At 40.7% G+C, this 25,883-nt stretch overlaps 1 protein-coding gene across 17 annotated transcripts in view; it reads right to left on the bottom strand.

The window, feature by feature from the left end:
* KALRN (kalirin RhoGEF kinase) overlaps positions 1-25,883 on the bottom strand; it is a 488,570-nt gene that overhangs the window by 32,547 nt on the left and 430,140 nt on the right. For 9 of the 17 annotated variants that reach the window (XM_053404179.1, XM_053404207.1, XM_053404198.1 and 6 more), the window contains 10 exons: positions 16,675-16,958; positions 15,525-15,629; positions 9,414-9,509; positions 6,459-6,506; positions 5,428-5,561; positions 4,276-4,342; positions 3,895-3,998; positions 2,897-2,966; positions 1,618-1,704; positions 290-382 (listed from right to left, as the gene is read on the bottom strand). In XM_053404179.1, the coding sequence (XP_053260154.1) occupies positions 290-382; positions 1,618-1,704; positions 2,897-2,966; positions 3,895-3,998; positions 4,276-4,342; positions 5,428-5,561; positions 6,459-6,506; positions 9,414-9,509; positions 15,525-15,629; positions 16,675-16,958 (1,088 nt within the window). The remainder of the gene's footprint in view (positions 1-289; positions 383-1,617; positions 1,705-2,896; positions 2,967-3,894; positions 3,999-4,275; positions 4,343-5,427; positions 5,562-6,458; positions 6,507-9,413; positions 9,510-15,524; positions 15,630-16,674; positions 16,959-25,883) is intronic. The other 8 variants (XM_053404216.1, XM_053404295.1, XM_053404304.1 and 5 more) reach the window with 5 other exon arrangements.

Below are 25,883 nucleotides of genomic sequence, written 5' to 3'. Positions count from 1 at the left end.
GAATATGTAAACCGTACCTTTCAAATTTAAATGGTCTCTATAGGGCACCTGGAAAACACCCCATCCACTCAACCCTGCCTTCACAGTGCATGCCCCCTGTACTGCAATAGCTTTGATGCAGTATGGGGGGAAACAAACAAGTAAAGCTCCAGTATACATACAATGCTCCAGGGAGCATTGTAGTTTAGCCTGCTACAGCAACTGGGTTGGGGTTTTTTTTGCCATTATCAGTATACAAGTATTTGGATAACCTTTTTCCTAGACACAACAGTTCACTGGTATATTTCACCTTGAGTAGCAGCTGGTACTTGGTTATTCTTTGAATGGGCTTTATTAAGAAGTCACTGAGAGTTAGCCGCTGGTTTATTTCTTGTTGCACCTCCTAGAAAACAAAAAGTAGGCAATATCAACAACAAAAAATACTTATTTATATCTTGTCTTTCTTCCAAGGAAACTCAAGGGGTCCCCATCCAAGCACTGACCAGACTATGCGTTACTTAGTTTTAGCAAAATTTTGTAACATGTCCCTTCTGTCAATTCCCTGAGATTATAGTCATCTATGACATGTTGACTAGCCCATCTTTCCAAACCGAACAGTTAGACTAGTCCAAATGTTACTACAATAGGCCCGTAACAATTAAAATTAGTATTGTACAGATGAATATAATTTTCTTTTACTCTTCTTGTTAAGTGGGTGGGTGGGTAGAAAAGGAGACTAAAGTGAATATATGAAGCATGAAACGTCTTCAGAAACAGGTACAAAAATTTTCTGGAAAGAATACTGGCACTATCTGTCAATTAAATGGAATGAAACAACCCCCAAACCAAAGGGAATGAAACTCAAATAGTTGTTAACAGCTTACATGGCAGAAATGTTGCTTAAAAAAAAAGGATTTTAAGCAGAATTTGTCAGAATTTTTATATTTAATATTTGAGGCAGTTGCTAGACCTTGAGACAGACATAAATGGAAGCCTTTCATAAAATGGTTTAGGAACCATAAAGTATGGAGGGGTTGCTCTCTTCCTTTAACTTCTGGTATCATTCTCCATATTTGTATGTTTGTGTGCAAGCACACCCACCCACCCTCAGTTCCTCACACCTGCTACAATATGTGCCAATCACCTATGCATCTGTTAAAACAATGAGGTAAATGACAAAACTTTCTAATAAAGAGTATTTTTGCACCTTAAAGATGAACTAATTTAATTATGGTGTAACTTTTCATCTGTATCTATTCCACCTGTTTTCTTTCAGAGCTATCTTTGACTCTAAGTGGCAGGTGTACAGCTTGCATTACCCCTTACTATTTGCATAAATACCAAACAAAACATTTGATACCACAGGTAAGTAAGACAGCCCCCCACAAACTGTCTGGTCCTACCAGCAACAAATGTACAGGGAATCAGGTGGGGCACAAGAGAAAGAACACATTGCTAAATATAAGACAGAATTTACTTGGAAAGCAAAGATAGAAAGGGGGAAAGCCAATAATCCAAATGGGATAAGCTTGCTGACACAGCTGTAGGAATGTGTGTGCAAATATGAGAGGGGAGAAGAGATCCTGTCAGGTGTATTTTAAGCTGCAACATGAATAAGGAATGAAGGACAAGCCTTACCTCAAAATATGCACCACATTCCGCTACTATATATTCAGATTTTGGTTTGTTTTGACAGTACACCACATACATGTGTAATCGCCTCTCCTGTAAAAGCAAAATTTGCATAGTTTTCTTAGTCTAAGCCCAGACTAAACCTTTTACCACTGCATGGACAGTGACAGAAAGCAAATTTAATTCTTCTTGTCAGTCACAGCCCTGACGGTCTTAGGGAGTATTTATTTTCCTTGTTTTAATTTTACTGTCTACTATCACCTGATCAAAGGATTGTGTACAGACACCAACTTTCGGAAAAAGAATGAGGAAAGCAAGATAAAACTAAAGTCCAGTTCCTAAACCCGAAGCACAAGCACCCTCCTTCCTCCCAAAGATAATGTGTGAGTGGGTCATCCCATGTGGACATCAGATTCACACAATTCATCTTGTTCAAGAAGGGTAAGACTGCATGATTGCTTGTCAGGAGACATGCCAGACATGCCACTGCTGCTTTCATTTTGCTGCAACTTCCATATCTCTCTGGTTAGCTTTCTGAAGCAGCTAGGCACTGCCGTAGTGCTGCTGCTGAGAGGACAGGAACAGAGCTCCTTGGATAGGTGGTACAGTCAACTAGAATCTTCAATATACAAAGAGTTAGTTCATGGGCTCCTGCGTCAAATGGCCCTACACTATTATTACTTCCTCAAGCCAAAAGATGAGGACATGCTCAAAGCCAGCCAGCAAGTATATGATTGATATAGGATATTAATCCAGGTCCAAGCCCATCAAGCTATTACTAAGGAGGCACTTGTTCTATAATCCTAGTTGAAGTGTAAAAAACGTAGACTGTTGAATAAGCAATGTATTATTAGAAATTGCTGAGGTATACATCTGTGTTAGTTTAGCTCTGTTCTTGAAGACACACATCCTGTACAAATATACAAAGGTTGTAGCCAGGAAGTAAGCAGCTAAACAGTATTTGAAGCAGCATTTGGGATGGTGGGTACATTTCCAAGTTTTAACAGAAGCAATTAAGTAAAACACAATATTATTACAATTATGGCTTTAGTTAAGACAATTTTGTGGATATTGAAGGAAAATTACTTTCATTCTGGAAAAGCAAAATAAATACTCCACCCACACATCCCATTTTATGGCTTGAGGGAAATCCAGGTATTATTCCTATCCTCATTTGGGGTGTGTGTGTGTGTGTGTGTGTGTGTAATTAAAATATCCAATCAGTACAACAGGGACATATTTAGGAGCTATTTCTGTTTTTTAAAAGGACTAGCATGTAACTCACATGTTTGATGAAGAGCTGTGCTAAACGGTCATGCTCTTGAAGGCACTTTTCCAGTTCAGCGAGAAAAAAACTGCAACAAAAAATACACAGCTATTCACAAAGTCTCCCTCAGTACTCTTCACCACCATACTATATAGTTTTATCTGATTTTGTCTTGCATCACAGATAAAACTACCCTCATATAAGATTGGTTATTTCTGAATAGCTTAGCCTGCATCATCCTGCTAATGGTTAAGAGAATTTAATTGCACATGAGGAACAAGTGAATTTAAAAAGTCCACCCTTGGCATGCAATATCCTCCTCCAAATACTTAGAACCTTGCTGTTCATCTGTTAATGAAGATAGCCCCAGTCCAGTCCTCCTGTTGCAAAGAAATAGGGATAATTGCCCATAATTCTTAGGAAAAGGTTGTGAAAACAGGAGTCAACAGATATCTCTGTTCCATGGAATTTATCCCTGCCACCACCTGCATTTTTGAACTATTTCCTTTCTGCACATATAATAAATCAAAAGTTCATCTTTGCAACCAATTTGCAAGCCTGAGATTCTCCAATAACATATGTTCATTTGATTTTAAATGAAGGATTTTACAGAGCATCATCATGGGTGCAACTCACAAATAATGGGAGGCATAGAAAAATAATTTCAGCAATTACCAAGTAAAAGAGGCAATACTAGAGTGAGAGGCCAGAACAGTGCTGTGTCCTGTAAGTCATAATATTCAGTCAACTAACATCTATGGCACTAGACACTAGAGTTTTTTCTTGAAGCTTTCAAGAGACCTCTTGGGGTATAACAAATGCTCAGAATCACATACCTTGTGGCACTGAATGAAATGTTGATTGCTGCTACTAGCTATAGAACATTAACTCACAATGAACTTCTCCCAGAGGGTGAGGGGATGTAGTATAGTAGTTCAGGCCAAGTAAAATGTCTGTGTATATGAGAAGTCTATGCATTTTAGCAATAGTCAGTTAAAGGCTGGCTGCAGACTTACTCTTTGTGCCAGTCATAGATCTGGTGAATGTTACCGAACACTATCTTGTCTTTCCCTTTCATGTCTTCAGGAACACCTTTTTCTTCTATCCTTTTCATGAATCCCTTTAAGGAAATTTAAAAAAGCAAATTTCAAATTCCAGATTTTGTTATATTTTAGAGATACACATCATATTCAAATGAGACTTATTCTATATCCATGGAAGGGAGCAATTAAACCTTAAAGAGGTGCAAAAAGACAGCATTAAAACATTTCTTCCATGCCCTCAGATGACAAACAAAATTATCTGGTTTTGGTTCATGAAGATTATAGTGTTAGACTATCACTCAATTTGAGAAGCCACAGTAAGAATATATACTCAATCCAGATTATTTTACTCACCTCCACCACAATTCCTAAGTCTTTGACATAGTCTTTCTCTGTCTGTACAAGTTCATTTAAAACAAACCTAAAATTCAAAAGAGGAGCATATTGTAGCAGCCAGGTTAAATATATGTCAGGTATACATGGTAAGCAACTATTTTCACTAGTGGACTAAGTAGTAGTAGTAGACTTTTCACTAAGTAGACTCTCATCTGAGTCGGGCAATATCAGGGCAGCTCAGGTCGATTATAAACAGGCAGTTCCCACACCAAAGGCATGCATTGTAGAAAAAGAAAATTATATGGTGGTACAAGAGGATTCAAAGCCACCAAAGTAACCAAATTCTTTCAACTCTCATTACATACATTAATGTCACTGCTTGCTCAATTGGAAATAGTGGGTGAAGACATATACAGTTAACTCGCATCTTACGAGAGGGTTTGGTTCTAGAGCAGGCTTCCTCAAACTCAGCCCTCCAGATGTTTTGAGACTACAATTCCCATCATCCCTGATCACTGGTCCTGCTAGCTAGGGATCATGAGAGTTGTAGGCCAAAAACATCTAGAGGGCAGAGTTTGAGGAAGCCTGTTCTAGAGGTTCAAGCGTAAACACAAAATGCATAAAGCCAGGAGACTCTTCAAAGTGGAGGGCTGCTTACTGGGTTCTAGGAAGGTCACACAAGGGCTCTAGGACACTGCCAGAACCCTTGAGCCTTCTTCCCAAGCCTCCAATCACAGTTGTGTGCGGTGGTGGCAGTGGCGGGTGGGGGACTAAATAAATGGGGAGTGGAGAATGGTGGATTCCCTACCCTCTCCATTTATTTATTCCCCCCTCAATTTCACAAAACTGCAATCATGTAAGTTTACAAGCGCAAGCTGCGAGTTACCTCTATAACATATTAAGAACAGAGGAATTAGTTTTAAGAATGCCATCACCATAGTTTATAAAACTGTTCCTGGGAGAGCTTTGATTGGTTCTGTGGTTTCAGCATAACTTCTTCTGAATCAGAGCAAAGTCAGTTGTTGAAGGAGCCTACTGGCTAATGCCCAGAGCTTTACCACTATAGGCTTTATCCACCGGTTCTGAGGTAATGTATAAGGGGCATTCTTCTACATTAAAAACACAATTTTTAAATACTGATTTGAAAAAAAATAACCAAAGTTTACTTACATCCTGCCTCTCATAGCTTTGGCTTTTTGTTCTTCTTCAAGGTTTCTTGAAGGAGGAGTTGAAGGCGTCACATTTTCGTTCAAGCATCCAGTGGAATCCTTTAAGCTTCCCCGGTAGGAGCCTCCTTCTAATGTCTTAAAAATAAGAAAAAAGCCAAAGGATTCAACAGAAAATCTTAACAGATTGACTATATAGCTATTTCTATAGCTACTTCCTCAGGGAATCTGTATTTGCAATAATTAGTAAGCGGGGGGACGGGACCCTTAAATTTTCTCAAAATGTACCCCACGGTGACATTTATTTTGTTTAGGCTGATTGGGGGAAGACAGAAGAATAGAACTGGCTTTATTCAGTACAGCAGTTTACAAGCTAAGAACATCTCATTCATTCCAAAGTTTTCCTAAATATTCTGAAGACCTCCTGAATAGGATAAATGTCAAAAGGTTACAGTATATCTGTGCTAGGTGTTTCCTGAAGCTGGTCCCCACTTTTTCCCTAAGTGTTTTGTACATCCCATCTGCAGATCTGCTCTGCGGCACACTTTTAGGCTAGTCAGGTACCATGGATTTGGTTAGTCCCAAACCAAATGATACCTAATTCGCAGTAAAAGGTAGCAAATAGGTGATTGTGGGGTCGTGCAGCTATTTTGTTCTTATTCCACATTTGTGCAGAAAACCAAATCTCTCCTTTTTGTTTTAATGGGGAAAATAGGAAGGGTAGAAACTGAGGGATACCAACAGTGGAAGAGGGCTGCTGATTTGCAATACCTAACATCACACTAGAAGAAGATGGCTAAAACAAGCCATTTAAATATTTAATTTATTTCAGTATACAAAACACTCAAGACAATACTTGTTTCATTTAACAGAAATACCATTATCCCATCTGAGATCGAATTCTTATTTTTTTTAATTTCAAGACACAGAAGCGCAGCACCTTGGATTCAAAAAAGTACAAAGTGTATTGTCTGAATGGCAATTTATGTAACTATTTGCAAAATGAGCTTTCCATTTCCTGTATTAGATTCTTACTTGTAAGCAGTGCTTAAACTGGTTTTCTAGATCAGCTGTCATGGGATTCTGTGATTTACTAAGTCAGAATATCAGCATTGAAATCACATATGGAAAGGTAGGTGGTAAGGAGAGAGGCAAGAAGAATTCACAAAGGCATAAGTGCTGTTCTCAAGCCAATTAAACCATGGCTTAACATAGTCAAGTTGTAACCAGGACTAAGAGATGGCTGACCTTACTAATATAGATAGATTTTAAAAAGAAACGCCAACCTCCATCCTAAAATGAAGTTTAGCTATGATAAAGGTGATGTAATATTGCAACAAGCAAGTCTGACCCAAGAAGTTGTTTCTTTATTTAAGTAATACAACTCAATTTTATGCATGTTCCTTTGAGATGTCCCACTGAGTTGTACAGCACATGCTCCTAAGCAAAGGTAGATAAGATAGCAGCTTTAGTTTGCCCAACTGAATTAAGCTGCCTAGGATTATTTGTTACTGTATTCATTACTGTAAGCCACCTGGAGTGTCTACAACTAAGGCAAGACATTAAATTGAAAATATAGGACTTCCGGGTTAGCGCCATCAGCTAGTGGCGGATTCCCTCCGAGCTCCGGAGGGAATCGGCTCTGCAGGATCCGGGTCTTGCCGCTGTGGCGACGCGGGGACCCTCAGAAATCACAGGCGCTGAAGCCTGTGAACCTGGTGACTCAGCGGGCACCATTTGCGCCCCCCCGACCCACGAAGGAGCCTTTTTAAAGGCTTCGGAACGGGGGACGGGGTGAGCGGCGCGGTGCTGAGAGTCGACTGCTTCTCCTGCGGAGTGAAGCCGCATGCCATGGTCGGAGAGCGCTGACTTCTTCTTGTGAACAATTGGACTCTAAAAGCAACAACCCGTGAGTAATACGGAAATTGGATTTGTAAAGAAAAAAATTTTTTGAATTAGGCACGATCGGGGAAGGCGCAAACAGGAAGTCCGTCTCCCCGTCTTATAAATAATCTAAAGCAAGGACTAGCTAACTAAGGTCGAGAGAATTTCTTCTTCTTTATTGGGTAAAAGACATTAATTTCACGATTTGGCAGTATAAGTAATTTTACTGGAGGATAAGAGCTAATTTTGAGAGCTGAAGTGCCACCCCCCCCGGACCCGGGAGTGATCTGCGAGAGAGCCTGTTGAGGAGATATAGAAAGTTTGACAGCTGTCAAATTAGCTGTCAAGAAGGAAAAAGAGAACTTTGTTTCTGCTGTCTCTGCTGGATATATTTGCTACAATTTGGTTATATTTTGTTGAAAACAAGGAAGAACTGATACAAACTAACTTGATTTTTGGATTTGAACTGGAAGGAAGATAAAGTAACCAAAATCCCTCTAGAGGGGATTTTGGGACATTACAAGAATGGCCGAAGGAGGAAAAATTCAAGCTAAATTGGACAGAGTGTTTCTTCTCTTGGGAAAGTTACAAGGCCAAATTGATGTTTTGGCTACAAATGTTGCAACTCTGGACTTAACAGTAAACAAATTCATTGAATTTGATAAGGACTTGACTCATGAAGTTCATGCAGCTGGACAAGAAGAGAAACTTGAAAGATTTGAGAGTGTGGAGAAAGAGATATATGTTGTTTCTGAGGAAAAGGAAGGAGGAGATGTAATGTTGCAGATGACAAAGGAGAGCCAGAGGCCTGACATGATGGCTACAAAGGAAAATAAGTACTGGATGATGAAAATCTGTTTTGAATTGAAGATTGAAGAATGGAGAGATCTCCTTATGTGGAGATCTGAAGACCTATGGATTACAAATTTGATTAAGGTGGAAGTTGGAGCTTTTGGGACATTTGGACTTAAAAGGAGTAAGAAACAAGATTCGGGCTCCACTTTTAAGTATGGAGGTCTGGCTGGAAGAAATATGGACCCTATTGGGACAGAGCTTCTCCGAGATCTGGTGTTTAATATTAAGGACTACCAAAAAAACCGGCAGAGAGGAATTGAGAGAGAATTAAGAGCCTCGGACATGAGGTCTCCAGGCTGATAGTAGACTAAGACTGATGGACATTTGTTGGGGATTGAAACCTGGAAAGGGTTTGGGAATCCAAAGGGTGCAGAATTATAATCTGTTTTTTTATTTTGTTTTGTTATTAGTATGAAAATTGGGGAATTCGTGGAAGGGAATTTGGGTCGACTTTAGAAAAAAGTTTTAAGAATGAGCACTGATGTTTAAATGCTGATGTTTATAAGTTAAAATTGGTTTTTCTAAAATGAATTAAATATAAAAAGGTCAAAAATTGGGGACAAGAACTTGTTGAATTAACAATTTGAATTGGAATATAAGAAGGGGAGGTGTGGGGAAGTCAGGGAAATATGTTATTGAAAATAAGGATTGTAAACTTTATGTGTTTTTAACTTTTTGTTTTTTGTTTTTTTGTTTTTTTAATGTATAAAGGTGGAAAAACTCAATAAATATCTTTTTTTAAAAAAAATAAATTGAAAATATAGCTTCATGAACCATATACTGAACAGCCCTTGAACCAAGTTTTCCAAAAGTGGTTCATTTTTTTCGAAACAACAACCTTCTAATACGCCTAGTGTTTTAAAAAAAACAAGCACAAAAATGACAGATTCGACACAGCATAGCACTTGACTGAATATTGTAAAAGAAATAAAACATTTTAAAAGGAAAAATACTTGTTCTGCAATCACACCCCTAGAAATTTACCAGGTAAGTAATAGATGTTAGGGACTATACTATAGCCCACTGATGTTATCAGGAATATGTCAACGAATCAAGTCATTTGCAAAAAATAAAAAATAAAAATGGTTTTACTGCACTTTAACTCTAGCAACTAGTTGACGATAGAACCAACATGGAACTGCAATTAGCTACTCAGTGGTGAGGATAGTCAGCAATATGACCAGCAGCCGAATTACGGTGTTGCTCAACTAGGACGTTTCTCTTCATGGGATCCTAGGTCTTCACACTTACCAGCTTGCTTTTGACCAGTTTTTCTATTGCACTGACAAGATCCGCTGCAGTTGGGACATCGGAGATGCTCTGTCGAGCAGCTAGCAAAGAGGAGGACTGCAAGACACCAGTTTGCAAAGGAACAGCAGGTTAGCAGGAATGAGAAGGAACTAGGAAAGCCAAAAGGCCAGCAGTTTGAGGTCACACAATGGGGCACAAGCAGTGGGGGGGGGGAGACATGACAGGAGCATGAAGGGTTGAGGGGAGGTCATGACATACAAAAGGCAGCAGCACTCAGCAGCAGACTGGCAAAGCACATAACCTGCTCTGGGATTATGGGTAAAATGTATGTCTGAAGGGGTTTTTCTAAAGACCACCACTTAGTCACAAAGAAGAGCCAAAGAGTAATTAAAAGAGTAGTTTGGCTCTTGTTTCTATATTGTGAAATCTTCCAAGATTTTTGTGCTACTTCAGGAACAAGCAGCAGTGGGTGAAGGGACCAACCCTTTCCCCCAAGGCTCTCTCCATATCCCTGCCAGTATGCAGAATCCATCCCTTTCTCTTGCTAAGCTCACTCCTATAGAATACAATACAAGGCAGGTTGGATCAGACTAGGGATTTGACAAGCTCAGCACTTCATTGTAATGTTTTGCAATAACCTCATGTTATTATGAAATTCTACTTGGTGTACAATTTATTGCCCAAGATTCAAAAATGGAAAACACTTTGGACTGTTATTTCTCCTTGCTGTCAACTTTAAAAATGTGAGTGGCAAAGATAGATCAAAGTATCAGTGGTACCCTTCTTTACAATACCAAAACTGTCAAATGTAAGTATGTGTAGAGAAAACATATGCATTTTCTCCCCAAACTCAGACTGCAAGTTATGTGTGCCACACTTAGAAGGCCATTGGAGGTCGTCTCTTCCCCCCTTTCCAATTCCTTTCCAAGACAGGAAAAGAGAAATATCTGAAGCAGTACAGAGAGATCCTCCAAATCTTAAAACAGCTTTAAAATACATTCTTACTAGGTTTGCAATCTTTTCCACCTATCCTGAAGACTAGATTTTGGGTGGTGGCAGGCTGTTGTTTTTAAAGCAAGGTGCATAATACTCTGAAGCGAGAAGAACGCCCAAGAACACCTCCCCATGTCATTTCCTTTGGGATGTGAGGAATGAGGCCAACAGAAAAGACTCATCCTGCCAGTTCTTCAGCAGAACTGGACCTTGAGTGAAGACAGAAGTTGTTTGCATGTGGTGGATGCAAATGCCCAGGCCATTCCTGTTCCTTCAAAGGCATAGAAATTTGCCAACTGTACTATAGCTAAATGAGGAGGCAGATATAGTTAATATGCCCAATCCTAGAGTACTGGGCGCCAATCAAAATAATTCTGGACCAAATGTGGCATAGCCATGGATTCCTTTGACCTCGACTACTCTAGGCCCTGGTACTGTCCAGTTTTGACTATGTGGGAAAACTACAGAAGTAGTACAGAAATATGCATAGTCTGGAGATTGCATACAACTTGCATATTTGCCACCTGAATTCTATAAGGGCAGATGGAGCTTTAAAAGTAAACTACTAGGATTAACAAAGTTTAATCAACTTCACAGGTGTAGCAGAGGGGAGAAGAGTAAAGGCAATCAAGCACCAAGAAAAACCCAGTGAAATTAGTAATTGTTGCTAAATTGGACTCGGAGAAGTGACAGCAAATATCAGGCAGGTAGCTATCTCAATAAAGCAGACTATTGTCTGAAAGTCAGCCAGCACTGACCGCTGAAGGCTCCTTAGGAACTGCTGCTGAGTGATGTATCACTCTAGTCGCTTTATCCCTGAGGATACCTACAGTAGACATCTTGTCATTCTCCTCTTATCATTCACTTAGAGCCAATCAGCAACTCAAATTAAAGTCGGTGAGAACAGAATTCCAAGTAACCGTAAAGGTTACTTCAAAATACAGCACAGAGGAGTTACCTTATGGCGACCAATCTCAGTGACGTGAGGTGGAAAAATGTTCCAGTGCTCTGTTCTTCCACATAAACATTTCCATTTCTTAAACTCATTAGCAATGAATGGATACCAGTAGTAAATGTAATACTAGATAAGTCTGGCAGTTTCAAAAGTTTTAAGCTTTGTTTATCAAATACAAGCAAAATAACTTGCTAAATGAGATCATTTTCCAGAGTGATCTAAACATTTTCGGAAAATTTTCCAACTCAATATATTTCAGAAAATCCATATCACTGCCTGATATCTCAGCTTAGGAAAAGCCTTAAAAAGAAATGAATAATACAGGTTACTGGAAATGTATTTAAGAGAGGAAACACAGTAAAAGGCTCCTCTTCACTCTGGAGATTTAGTCCTCCTCGTGTATACCATTTTACTGTATTTCCTTTCAAGAGAAGTGTAACCACATCATTCACTTTTCTATCTTCTGGTTATAGGAGATACTCAAGACTGCTTTCTTCAAAAGTTATATGACAAAGTGACTAGACTACAGTTTAAGGGTTCCCTCCAACCCATGTGGATTTCAGCCTCAATGCTTAGGGTTAAACTTCATGTGATGCTTTGAGTCTCAATATGGCCAAAGTGGTTTTGTTTACAACCAAAATAGCTGTGGTTCATGTCAGGGGGAGGGGACACTTATCATCTTCCTTGTGGGGCATTTGTCTCATCAAAATTACCTCACCCAATTGCTATTTGCTTTAAGGAAGAAAAGGCAGGAATGCATACATTTCCCCCTACAAGGCAAAACATTTTTTTTGTGGGGTGAGGAGGAGAGATCTATTTTAAAAAATGGCCTTCAGGAAAACAGATAAGCATTTCCCCTTTCAACTTCTCGTAGTCCCCCTCCCCCTATTAAGCCAGATAAAAGTTTATTGCAGCTGCTTTGGTAGGATGGGAAAACCTTGGGAAACCACTCACATTATGAGTAGTTTGACTCCAAACCAACATGCCAATTACTACACCACTCTTCAACAAGCAGCAAATATACGGTAATCTATAGCAAGGCACTTTTTACCACTCTAGTACATCCAGAAAACTGAGCACTCTGTGTTCCAATGAACAAATCAAGGTAATGCCGGGATTGCAGAATGCTCTCACAACTACAAATAACATTATTAAATAACATTTAAAGCCCAAGGTCTGTCCATGCCTCTTTAGGGCTATCACACCTAGCCACAATCAAAAACAGCTTGACCACACTGATGGGAAATGAAGGACTCCCAATGATCAGCAAGCCTTCTCTCCATAGAGCAAAAGTCTATGGTGGTGGTTCCCAATTAGCTAATTACTGAGGACCCCCTATTTTTCAAAAGCCAAGCCACAGACCCCCTACTTTTGAAAATTTTGATAACTCTATGGTAGTTACCTTGGCAAAGCAATTTTTTTGAAGAAAATGTGGGGTAACAGTTTTTACCACGCTGAAATGACAAAGATTTAGTTTTGGGTGGGGGAAACAAATTTAATTTTATTAAAGTATAGTAAGGTAAAGGTAAAGGGACCCCTGACCATTAGGTCCAGTCGTGACCGACTCTGGGGTTGTGCGCTCATCTCGCTTTATTGGCCGAGGGAGCCGGCGTACAGCTTCCAGGTCATGTGGCCAGCATGACTAAGCCACTTCTGGTGAACCAGAGCAGCACATGGAAACGCCGTTTACCTTCCCACCAGAGCGGTACCTATTTATCTACTTGCACTTTGATGTGCTTTCGAACTGCTAGGTTGGCAGGAGCTGGGACCGAGCAATGGGAGCTCACCCTGTAGCGGGGATTTGAACCGCCGACCTTCTGATCGGCAAGTCCTAGGCTCTGTGGTTTAACCCACAGCACCACCCACGTCCCTTATTAAAGTATAGTACAAGTGAACAAATTATGACATGTCTAGTAGCTACTAAACCTAATTTATATGCCTACATTTTATGCGCCACCCATCTGGCTGGGTTACCCCAGCCACGCTGTGCGGCTCCCAACAAAATGTTAAATACACACTAAACCTAAATGTGATGGACATTTTTTTGTCCCGAACAATCCCTTCCACATCTGGTTCAATATTTCCTACTTTCATTCTCAAATCTGATTCAATATCAAGCCAATTTCTATGCATGTATCTGGAAAGATAAGTGGAACAGAAGGGAACTAGATGTTTCAAAGCTTTTTCACCAAACTTCTTATAATCAGCAAAAACTTTCACCCAGAATTGGCCCAGCCTACATTCTTTGAAAAATGATTTTGATGAAACTTCACAAGTCACATCAACAAGCACATCTTGCTCTTGTGAGGGATTACATTGTTAATAACCTCCCAGATCACAGTGGAAGTTGCTCGGGTACATGGCTTAGCAAGCGGAGGTCCACCTGTACTTTATCACTACAAGCATTCATTCACACGGGTATATGCACTTAAGAGCTCTGCTGGATCAGATCAAAGCTCTAATTCAGTATCCTGCTTTTCCCAGTAGGCCTTTGGCAACACCATAAGCAGCTGGTACTCAGTGACATACTGCCTCTGCAACTGAAGGCTGCATCTGGACATCATGAATAGTCATCCTTGATAAGACTTATTCCCCATGAGTTGCATTCCACATAGTGCTAAGGAGATCATTCCATCAGCACAAGCACTCCTGCTTGCCTAACAAAAATATCCCTTGGCCTCCCCTTGCACACTGTTCTAGGACATACCGTAAGTCCCTTGGCATTGGCGGGAATTGTTGTGCTGGCTTCTGGTAGTACAACAATTCAGCTGAATATGGCCCCATGAATATGAATTCATATGTACCCCCCTTTAAAGCTATCTAAGCCAGTGTCTTTTGTCACACCATGACACTGAATTTCATAACCTAATTATATTATGTCTTTACGGGTACTATTTTGTTTGCGTCAAATCTCTTGTTAATCAGTTTCATTGGATAACCAAGGGTTCTAGTATTAATAGAAAGATACTCTGCATCCATGTTTTCCACATCAAGTATAAGATGTCATCCTGTGCTTGCTTCATTGATTTTTTCTATACTTTGAAACCCCAGATTTTATCGCTCCTCTTCCAGCTGCATCCCTGATCATTTTGGTTCCCCCTTCCTGCATCTTTCCAGCCCTACAGTATTTTTTTGAGATAGGGTGACCTGAACTATATATATATTGGGTGAACTTTAAGAGAGAATCTGCTGTTTGCATCATACTGAAACAATACTGACTGTAGAACACTCAGTCTACTACTGCATATCTACTTCAGAGGCCCCTGCTGGCAACATTATGACTCATATACCCAGTCCCATGATGAAGTTTTTCAAACCTTGGGCACAACGTGCACCACACACTGCACCATTAGCAGTTATTGCTGCAATCACCTTTTCTTGCCCAATTTCGCTGCAACACAGGTGGAGAGAACACCAGGATCATGCTAGAATACCACATGTATGGCTGTTGCTGTACCACAGTGGTTTTAAGAAGTATTCTGGGAAACCCAAAAGTTCCTTGGAAGTTTATCAATAATTTCTCGCTCAGAATACTAGTAACAGTAGGCAGGCTTCCCTGAAAGAAAGCTTGCCCACCCACTGACAAATCTTTCCTTGCAGCAGTGTATTGCAGGGCAAGTATTGCTTACGTTTTAGCACTAACTCTCAGTTCATGTAAAGAAATGGTGAGGCAAAACAGATAATAGAATCACAGAATTGTAGAGGTGGAAGGGGCCCCATCTGAACCCAACACTCGTATTATAATACACCCCAGAAGCACCCACAAGGTCCAGAAATTCCTCAGCAGGCAAGTTCACATAGAAAGCTTTCTTCTGTACGTAACAACTGCTCTACAGAAAAGGCATGAAATGCAAAATAAATTTAAAAAATCAAGCTACAAAGGTAAGCAGACTAAGTCACAAATATTCTGATTATGACAGGAGGGAAAGGAAAGGGAAAATATCCTTGAGCGTTGCAACAATGGCCTTGAAGATGGATTGCTCAGTGCCATTCCTTCTGGATACAAAGTGAGGGTGTAAAATAACAAATTTCAATATATAGTACCCTACTGAAACACCATGCCTGGTTCCTTGGATTCTAGGAGGTTTTTTAAAAAAACAACAACACAAAAGAACACAAAGTTATTCTGAGAAAAAAAAATGAAAAAAAGACCCGAGTCCTACCATGTCATCTTGTGTGGGATCATTATCAAAAATCTTCATAGGAGGAGGGAGTGGTGTATGAGATTCTTCATCTGGCTCATCTTCGCCCCAACCTTTCTTGCTCTTCTGAAAGCAAGGGAAATTTCATTATGAACAGGCAAAGTTGGATAGAATGAGAGAGTCCCTTCCCATAATATTTTTATGGTGTTGGAATTCCATAATAAGACCAAATCCAATCCAGACAGAGGAATGGGTTGTTGTGACAGATATAAAAAATATTTATCTAGCCTGTCCCCTCTGATGCCTAGTGAAGTAGAAAGGGAATTCCCTACATAAGGGAGTCCAATGCAGTCCTCTAACCCCCATATTAGCATCTACATAAAACATTATTAATTTCCTTTAAAGGGGCAAGAGGATCTACAATAAATCATTCACTGCAGCATTAGGACTTCAAATTTGATCAGGAAAGACCACCGTGCTGCTTAAAATAGCAAATGTTCTGCTACCCAGTTCTCAAGTTCCTCACTGAACTGGATCTGGCTGTCAGGCATGAAAAAAACTCTCGTTTTTTAACCCTGCTACATTCCTGGGCATATATTTGAATGAGCACACTAGCGCCTTCCAGCAACCTAGTTCTATTTATTGATTTATAGCATTCCTGCATCACTCTCACTATTGGCATGCCAACACCTTAAACGCAGCTCCAATAGAATAATTTAAAATGCTTTGAGCAGCTATTAGAGCAGTCATAAAATACCCATAAATGCATCCATATCTGCAGCTGCAAAAGGAAGATAACAAATCTATGCAAAATGACCAGGAAAAATGTGATGGAAAATAAAAATGCAAGAGCTCTGGTTCCCTTCATGATCCATGGTGTTATTTTACATCACACAGCAAAGATGGTGGACAGTAGGCAAGCCCAAGCTTTGGAAGTAAGGAGCCAACAAACATAAAGGCTGAGGCCTAGGGAGTAACTAGTCTGGATGGGGTGATACAAGAATCCTCTTTATAGTGAGGATATAGGGCTTTCCCAGTTTTGATACAAGGATGGATGCTTTTCTACAGTTATTTCAAAACTTATTTCAAAACAATGTGAAGAATCAAACAAAAGGAAGCTTTATGCTCAAGTCAGCATTCTTTTAAAAAAGGTATCAAACTATGTCCATACCTCATCTGCACTGTCTCCCTGAGGCGTGGTCTCGTCTCCAGGCTTGGGGGATCCCAGGTCAAAGCTTTTCCTTCCTTCGCGCACTTTCTTCTGCTTCTTGATGTTACTGTCTGCCTTTCCACTATTCAATCGGCGTACTGGACTGGTTAGCCATTTCTTCAGTGTGTTGGTAGAGCGCTTTGGACCAGGGGAGCTCTGGATGGAATTGATGGATGAATGAGGCTGCAAATTGGCCACCGATTCAGATTTCCCTCCATTTTCATTAGAGGATGCTGAATAGGAATCTGCCAGAACAAAATAATAAAAATGCTAAGCAAGACGGGGTATTATGTTAGACATTTCTTTCTGGAAATGGAAGCTAATTTTGTTGATATAAATATTAAATCAGAAGGAGAGTGCTATGTTTAAAATTAGAAGAGAACACACAGTTAAGTCTAAACTAAGTGGACACTAAATGTACTCATTTCCCTTTCCACAGGTGTCCACCACCCCTTCCTGATCTGTACTTATGGACCACTCTAAATCTATTTTATTGGCTGGTCTGTTTGTCAGGTATGAATATAAGGAATCTTTTCTCCATACAGAGGACTTCACAAATCCTCAGTACTGTTGCTTCTCCTGCCAAAATCATGAAGAATCCATTATGGGCAGCTGGATGTCTGTCCATACATTCGCCAAGGGAAGTTTGCTTTTTCTGGCCAAGTTACGGGGGGGCTAAATGAACTTAACACTTCAGAGTTGCCTATCAGTAAAAACAGCTGGCACTGGCTTTTCACTGCTACTGATATTTTCAGCCTATGCATTCATATTAAGTAGCATTAAACTGACAAGAGATAAGCAACCACTGAAAATGCTTCCACTCCGCTATCTTATGTACGATATGCTTTGGAAATTTTCCATTCACGGAAGCCACATGATTTGGAGGCGGGTGAATAACGCAAACTATTATCAGAATGCTGTTTGTCAGCAGATTCCAAGGTTAGACTGGTTGATCTAACATTCTGAAGATATATGCAGGATACAAGCTTGTCTTATTCCACTACCAACCATTCTAATTTTGCTGAAGTGCTTTATACTTGGTGTGTGGTCACTACAGAGTTAATAACATTTGGTACCCCATGTTTCAGCAATACCTCCCCCAGTAAACTAGAGTTGTACTTTGGAACAGACCCAACTGTCCTATGTCCTGGCACTTGGATCAGCCAATTACATTAGGAGTTGCTGAATTAGTTTATAAAAATACCAACATATATGTGGGGGCTTGAATGCCTGGGAAGGTGCCATATTGAAATCTCTGTACAATGAAGCTTTGTTGCATCAGGACTGGAGCTCTGTGTTGAGTGAACAAGCATTGCTAACTGGAAGAACATTTTACTTGCCACACCGTATTATTTCTGCAGAAAACTCCAAATGACATGCTAAAAGGTCCACAGCATGTATATGTTTGATCCAACATTCCAACTGTGCAATAAAGTGGGCAATAAAGTCATCAAGCACATCCCTCCCATTGTGAAGTATTTTGGAGAACTGTAACAACCTACAATGAGGGGCAAAGGGACGCGGGTGGCGCTGTGGGTCCACAGAGCCTAGGACTTGCTGATCAGAAGGTCAGCGGTTCGAATCCCCGTGACGGGGTGAGCTCCCATTGCTCAGTCCCAGCTCCTGCCAACCTAGCAGTTCGAAAGCACATCAAAGTGCAAGTAGATAAATAGGTACCGCTCCGGCAGGAAGGTAAACGGTGTTTCCGTGCGCTGCTCTGGTTCACCAGAAGCGGCTTAGTCATGCTGGCCACATGACCCAGAAGCTGTACGCCGGCTCCCTCGGCCAGTAAAGTGAGATGAGCGCCGCAACCCCAGAGTCGTCTGTGACTGGACCTAATGGTCAGGGGTCCCTTTACCTATACAATGAGGGGCAGCCAAAATGGTGCACTTCAGATGGGGTGCTGGACTACTACTACCAGTATCCCTGACCACTGGCTGGGACTGATAGGCGCTGTAGTCTAGCAACCCAAGTGGAAAGAAAAGCAGTACTGTAATAGCTAACCTTTCTCTTGTCTTTGTAACAGTTTATCCATAACACAACGTGATTAGCTGAGCCCTAATTATGGTTTGTGGGTAGGTTATATGTAAGGAGTCTCCTCCTATGTTTAAGCCTGCTTAAAGAATTGAATATCATGGACCTGCTGTTTTTGAAGACAAAAGTATCAAGGCCTGAAAGTAAAGTAAATATGATTAAAAGAAAGGACATGCCTTAGATCAGAGTGGAGTGGGTAACTCATGTAGCAGCAACTCCATGTGGACAGAGCCGTCCCACTGCTATTGATTCACAAAGAACTTCCATACGCATAAACTTTCTCATTCACTTTTTAAATGGTCAGACAAATCCCAAATGCAGTGAGGAGAGTTTCCTTAGAATCACACCAGTGATTGGGACAGTTCTTGACGCACATGAGAGTATACAGAACTTCAGTCTGACAAGTACCTTACACACCTGCGACTTAGAATACTGCACACTGGTTGCACTTGATCCAAGACTAGATATATATAAAGATATGGTAATTTTAAGGCTTTTGATGTGTTCATATATACCGGTAGATCCTTTGCTAATTTGGTAGGTTAAGTTATTAGCAATGAAAATATCACCAAAAAGTATGTGACTACAGTTTCAAGGTCAACAACTTTGAGTGGACCAATCCTTAAAAAAGGTCAGGCAAAATGGTTCAACCCTCACGCATGTCCACTTCATCAAATCTGGCTCTCTTTGAAAAAAGTTTGGACACCCCTGCCTTAGTGGAACCGCTACTGCAAGTCAAAGCATCCACTTTTCAACCATCTTCTACCAACCTATGCAACCAGGGCCATCTTTGCCTGGGGGTGCAAGGCACTTGGGGGCCAAATTCTGGGGGGTGCCAGGTGCCCGCCGCTGAAGCTGCCTAAGCTCTTAACTATCTACCTGTTACGAAATAATAAATAATTTTGATCAAGCTAGAAAAACAAAATACATATATACCTAGGTACAGTGGTAACTCTGGTTAAGAACTTAATTCGTTCCGGAGGTCCATTCTTAACCTGAAACTGTTCTTAACCTGAAGCACCACTAGCTAATGGGGCCTCCCGCTGCCGCTGTGCTGCCGTTGTGGGATTTCTGTTCTCATCCTGAAGCAAAGTTCTTAACCCGAGGTACTATTTCTGGGTTAGCGGAGTCTGTAGCCTGAAGCGTCTGTAACCTGAGATACCACTGTATTACAGAAATGTATACCTACTGTTTCACTAAAGGACTTCCAACTTTGTGTGCTCATTTATCAAAGATGCGCCGCGCCAGCGCTTGTCATTCAACTAAATTTGGGGGCGCTGGGTGGATCTTTGCATCCCAGCGGTGCATATGCTAAAGACCCCACTGTATGCAACCACATCCTACAGAACATCCCCCCTCCATCTCAAGAATAGTTTTTCAAGAGGAGTAAGGGGCTTAAGTAGGAACAGAGAATCAGTAAAAAATGGGTGCCTTGCTAGGGCTTGTCCAAGACATTTGCCAAAAGACAAGATGGTACCTCCTCTCATCCATGTACAAAAGCCATCCAGACTGGCAACTGAATCTTACTTCAACACTGGCAAGAGGGCAGCATGTTTCACCATACCTACAGGCAAGCTACGTGGCACTCATAGCTCTATCCTCCAGTGTTTTGCTGCCACTCCCTACTTACCAGTATCCCCTCTTTGAGGCAGTTGCCTCACATTGCCTGATGGTTGTTGGGCTGCCTTCTACCTCATGCAAATGGAAGTGTTTTCTGTCAAGGCAAATCTAGCCTAGAATACAACCCAATATATGTGCAGGTGATAATTTTGAAAGAAACCAAAATGAAGAGCAAAACAGCTCTCAGAATCTGCACATCTGCTTCTTCATTTTAAGTCATAGTTTGGCTTATTCTTAGGTCTGAACCAGGTCACTGTCTGGATCCAGAGAGAAAGAGAGAGAGCATGAGCACTACATTGAAGGCAAGGACTTTCTCAATGGCAAGTTTCCTTACAAGTTTAAACTTCTGGCCTGCTCCATTAATATTGCCAATTTAGCCTAAGCAATAACTTGTTTCTGGCAAGATTCATTAGAAAAACTATGGTTCTGTATTGGGGTGGTATTTCAACTGCTTCTCATTCAGGTGGCTTCCTGAATCAGCACTTTTGCTTTAGCAGCACACAAGCTATGATCACAAGTTCCCTTTTGCTACCACCAGTAGTAAGAAAGAAGGGAAAGACAGGGTGGGGGTGAATTTTTAAGGCATGTAAGATTATTATGTCAAGAGCAGACTGCTTGGGTGAGTATTAACAGATACACTACCTCTTAGATCAAGTGGGGGTAACTAATGAATATTTAAGGCAATAATATGACTTTAGTCAGTTCAACAGTAGAAGACAATAATCTAAAACATTAAATTCAGCTAGGCAAGTAACTTCCGCCACTTACATAAAGTTTTATAACCTCAAACCAAAAGCATCAATCAAAGAATGTTATCTCCAACAGATAAACTGTAGGCTGAGATAAGTTCCCTTTTGAAAACTGGGGCTTCGTCAAAAAATACTTTCAAAGTTAGGGCCGAAGATAATTCCAGGTACTTCATTAAGCTGTGACACCACAACTCCACAGAACCTATTTCATAAAGTGTATATACCACTAGATCGCAAGGAAAAACCTCACATGTCCTGTATTTCAGGATGGCTCTGCTCTCTAAAGCCACAGCTCTACAGCTGCCCTTTTTGATTGACTGACAACAGGGTAATGCCACAAGGTGATATTTACCTATGGTTACTTGTTCTTGTAAATGTTATGGAAACTGGTTCTTAGCTGCAGACCCAATTGATTTAAAGGCTTCATCAAAAGGTGTGGATTTTTGTGCATAATTAATTTAGGACTACATACCTTACTCCGAGTAAGAAAGAAAGACAGAGAAGCCATCTCCATTTTTACATTGATGCCACTCACAAGTTTAAGTCGCAACCTGTCTGCCTGCTTCAAGGATGAGCAAGAAACTTCAAACCTCCAAAATGGACCATAAACACACCTCAAACAGAAACAGACTAAATACAAAGTGGCATTTGCAAGCCTGTTATTACTTGGATCCAGAAAGGAACAGAAAGCTTGTTTTAATTCTAATGTTTTGTTTATTTCATCCAGGCTGTCTAGGCCAGGAATAAATTTTACTATCAAAACATTAGTGTGCAAGAATTTGCCTTCCCAGCCGATTAGAGAAATTGTGATTATGAGATTAACATGAATTAAAAAACAACAACACCACACCTAGCAAACCTTCACTGAAACTCATTCTGCTCATCTTACAGTGGTTTCATTGACCATGCATTTTAGAGAGGTCTCTTATTTAAGTAAGAAAGCTTGGAGCAACATGAACTAATCAACTTATAGTACCGTCATATAACTATTATTTACTCTGATTGAAAAATGGAATTCTGCCAATTAAAACAATCAATGCCTTATCAGGAGAACTCCTTAAAAAAAATAGCTTGCCTATCCCACCAAAATCCCAGATCTAGGGTTTAAGTACCCAAGAAAGGCAAAAGCAATTATCTTTCATTGAACCAATTTCTGCTGGCAAACATATTTTTAGCTGCAAAAACGTACCGTATTTTTCGCTCTATAAGACACACCGGACCACAAAACGCACCTAGTTTTTGGAGGAGGAAAACAAGAAAAAAAATATTCTGAATCTCAGAAGCCAGGACAGCAATAGGGATCGCTGCGCAGTGAAAGCAGCAATCCCTCTTGCTGTTCTGGCTTCTGGGATAGCTGTGCAACCTGCATTTGCTCCATAAGATGCACACACATTTCCCCTTACTTTTTAGGAGGGAAAAAGTGAGTCTTATAGAGCAAAAAATATGGTATATATCAGAAACTGAACCTGTTCTATGGACTGGCAAGGAAACAGACCTCAGGTCTGTAGTCTAACATATGCTGCCTATATGAGGCCCTGGCATCTTCAAATGAAGAGTCCTGAGTAGTATGCTAGGAAAGACGTGTATAGAAACCATCGAGCTACTAGGTATTAAAAATGATACTGGGCCATACTGACTTACACCAATGAGTCATGAGAGCGGTTTATTACATAACCAATAATAGGATCCTCCTGCATATACACGTCTTGCACCACCTTAGTTTTCTTACAGAAGTGAAGAGCAATTTTGGAAATTACAAGGATGTGCTCCTAGCTAAATTTTATACTCAAGTATTTATCAAACAATGCTTCTTTAGTGTTCTGATATGCTGCAAGAAAAAATAGGCACCCTAAAATTTTACACATGACCTTACTCTGGACTGAAATGTATTTAACGCATGCCTCCCTATAGGGAGAAAGAATAACAAGGATGCAGTGAAACTTAGAATCGTAGAGTTGGAAGGGACCCCAAAAGTCATCTAGGCCAACTTCCTGCAATGCAGGAATCTCAGCTAAAACATCCATCCAATCTCTGTTTTAAAAACCTCCAAGGAAGAAGAGTCCACCACCTTCTGAAAAAGACTGTTTCATTGTTGAACAGCTCTTACGTCAGAAAGTTCTTCCTGATGTTTAGTCAGAATCTCTTTTTTTTAAAACCTGAAGCCACTGGTCCAAGCATCCAGAGCAGAAGAAAACAAGCTTGCTCCATCTTCCATGTGACAGCCCTTTAGACATTTGAAGGTGGTTATCACATCTCCTCTCGGTCACCTCTTTTCCAAGCTAAACATGCCCAGCTCCTCAGCTGTTCCTCATAAAGCTGCTTTTCAGACTCTTGATCACCCTCCTCTGCACACATTTCAGTTACCGTGTTCAGCCCACGGCATTATCCTGATCCACCAAGCTTGCAACTCTATCTAACAAGAAATTAGATTTGTCTGGCAGGACTTGTTTTTGGGAAACCAATGCTGGGTCTTAGTAATCACAGCATCCTTTTCTAAGTGCTCACAGACCAAGTGCTTAATTATGTGTTCTAGGACCTTTCCTGGCATCGACATCAAACTGACTGGTCAGTAGTTACCTGGGTCTTCATGAAATCAACATTAGAATCTACACAGTACAGTGGTACCTCAGGTTACATACGCTTCAGGTTACATACGCTTCAGGTTACAGACTCCGCTAACCCAGAAATATTACCTCGGGTTAAGAACTTTGCTTCAGGATGAGAACAGAAATCGTGCTTCAGTGGCGTGGAAGCGGGAGGCCCCATTAGCTAAAGTGGTGCTTCAGGTTAAGAACAGTTTCAGGTTAAGAACGGACCTCCGGAACGAAGTAAGTGCTTAACCCGAGGTACCACTGTATATTATTTACTTGCGCTTCCATGGTAAAATCTGAGCTGTGTGAATTTAAGGAAGTTACCACTACCAAACAAATAGATTACTGCTACCAAAAAAGAAAGGGACGCGGGTGGCGCTGTGGTCTAAACTACAGAGCCTAGGGCTTGCTGATCGGAAGGTCAGCAGTTTGAATCTCCGTGACGGGGTGAGCACCCATTGTTCATTCCCAGCTCCTGCCCACCTAGCAGTTCAAAAGCACGTCTGTGGACAAACGCCGGCTCCCTCGGCCAGTAAAGCGAGATGAGCACGCAACCCCAGAGTCGTTTACGACTGGACCTAACGGACAGGGGTACCTTTATCTTTAACCAAAAAAGTAGCAGTTTGCCAGGACACAAAACCAGTAGGAACTGGATAGCCTTTTAAGATTGCTCTCTTCAAAAATTGGAAATGTCTATTTAGAAAGCTTTTTCCAAACTTCTGACAGCAGAGGCACACTGACCTACCCCTGAATTAAACTGGGAGGAGCACATCAGTCTTAAAACCCCATTTGTTTACCTTTAGGGTGTAAGTGTAAGAGAGGAATCCACCCTTAGAAGAGTCTATCCATGCTTTCTGCATGAAGTCACTGATCATTCTGACATGTTTCCTGACTGAACACTGACTCATGTAAAACCACCTCTCTTGCCTCTTGCCATAGCCTTTTGGTTGGACCTAGGCTAGCACCAGCAGCTCCTCATATGCTGAGTAAAGGTGGCCAGGGAGAACATGTGGTTTCGAATTTCATAGAATCAGATCAGTTTGGCCTTTTAAAAACAAACCAACAAAAATAAACAAACTATTTCTCATGCCCAGCAGATGCTGGCTAATTTATTTTAGTTTATTTATTACACTTTATCCCATTGTTACTTCAGGGAGATCAAGGCAGTTTACATTTTTTTAGCCCCCACCCTCACAACAAAAGCTCTCTGGTAGCTTAGGCTGAGAAAGTTTGGCTTGCCCAAGGTCACTCAGACACCTTCCATGACTGAGTGGAGATTTGAACCCAGGTATTCTACATAGAGAAACTTTTAAGAACAGCAGCATGGTTAATCATTTGCAAGTGGTCACAACTGACAGCTAGCAAGACTGTGAGCCAACCAACATAATTACAGGTGGAAGCATAGCAAACAATCAGGTGGCAGGCAATTATTTCATAGCATACGAGTATGAAAACAATTTTCTTCGTGAACTCTGTTGACTTCTGTTCTTAACAAGCTGGTGTCTATAGAGTCTTTTCTGCTTCATGTAGTTGTTCAAGTCAACCAAGCAGGAAAATTAACTCGTTTCATTGATCCCTACAGAAATCCTCTTGAAAGAACACAAGTCATGGACCATTAACCAGACAGCTTTTCCACTTCTGCAAGGAAAGGATGGGATTTGGGGAACTGGGGAAGCTACAGGTATAACTAGCTGCTCCTGACTACTTGATTTGCAGCTTGAGAGAAGGGAGGCTGTTCCAGGAATTTGGCCGAGTGCCTTGAAATTATGACTCACAGCAACCTTCTCTATTCCTTTCATCCTCTGAATATAAATTATCATCCCCAAGTTGTGTGACAAAGGTGTATTGAAGTCAACATGATCAGTCAGCTATTTAAAAGTATTAATTTGTTCCTGCCCTTTCTGGGTCAACTCTGGATGATTTCAGATAACAAAAAACAATGCAGTAGGCATCTAAAAGCCTGCCACATAGTGCCTGCCACTACATTGAAAGTGGCTGACAGAAGCCTTCAACCACACAATTAAGCCCAGTAGGGTGATTTTATTGTTTTTAGAGTTTGCTGAAACGATGTTATTGTTTTTAGAACTTTGCTGAAATGATTTTTTTTTAAGAACAGGGATTTTTTTTTAGAACACAGAAAATTCCCTTTTAAAGCTCTGTAGCTATATAGCCACAC

The sequence above is a fragment of the Podarcis raffonei genome, chromosome 1 (genome assembly GCF_027172205.1).
Source record: "Podarcis raffonei isolate rPodRaf1 chromosome 1, rPodRaf1.pri, whole genome shotgun sequence".
Taxonomy (NCBI): Eukaryota; Metazoa; Chordata; class Lepidosauria; order Squamata; family Lacertidae; genus Podarcis; species Podarcis raffonei.
Note: the sequence above shows the minus strand (reverse complement) of the source record. Positions and strands in the feature narration are given on the sequence as shown.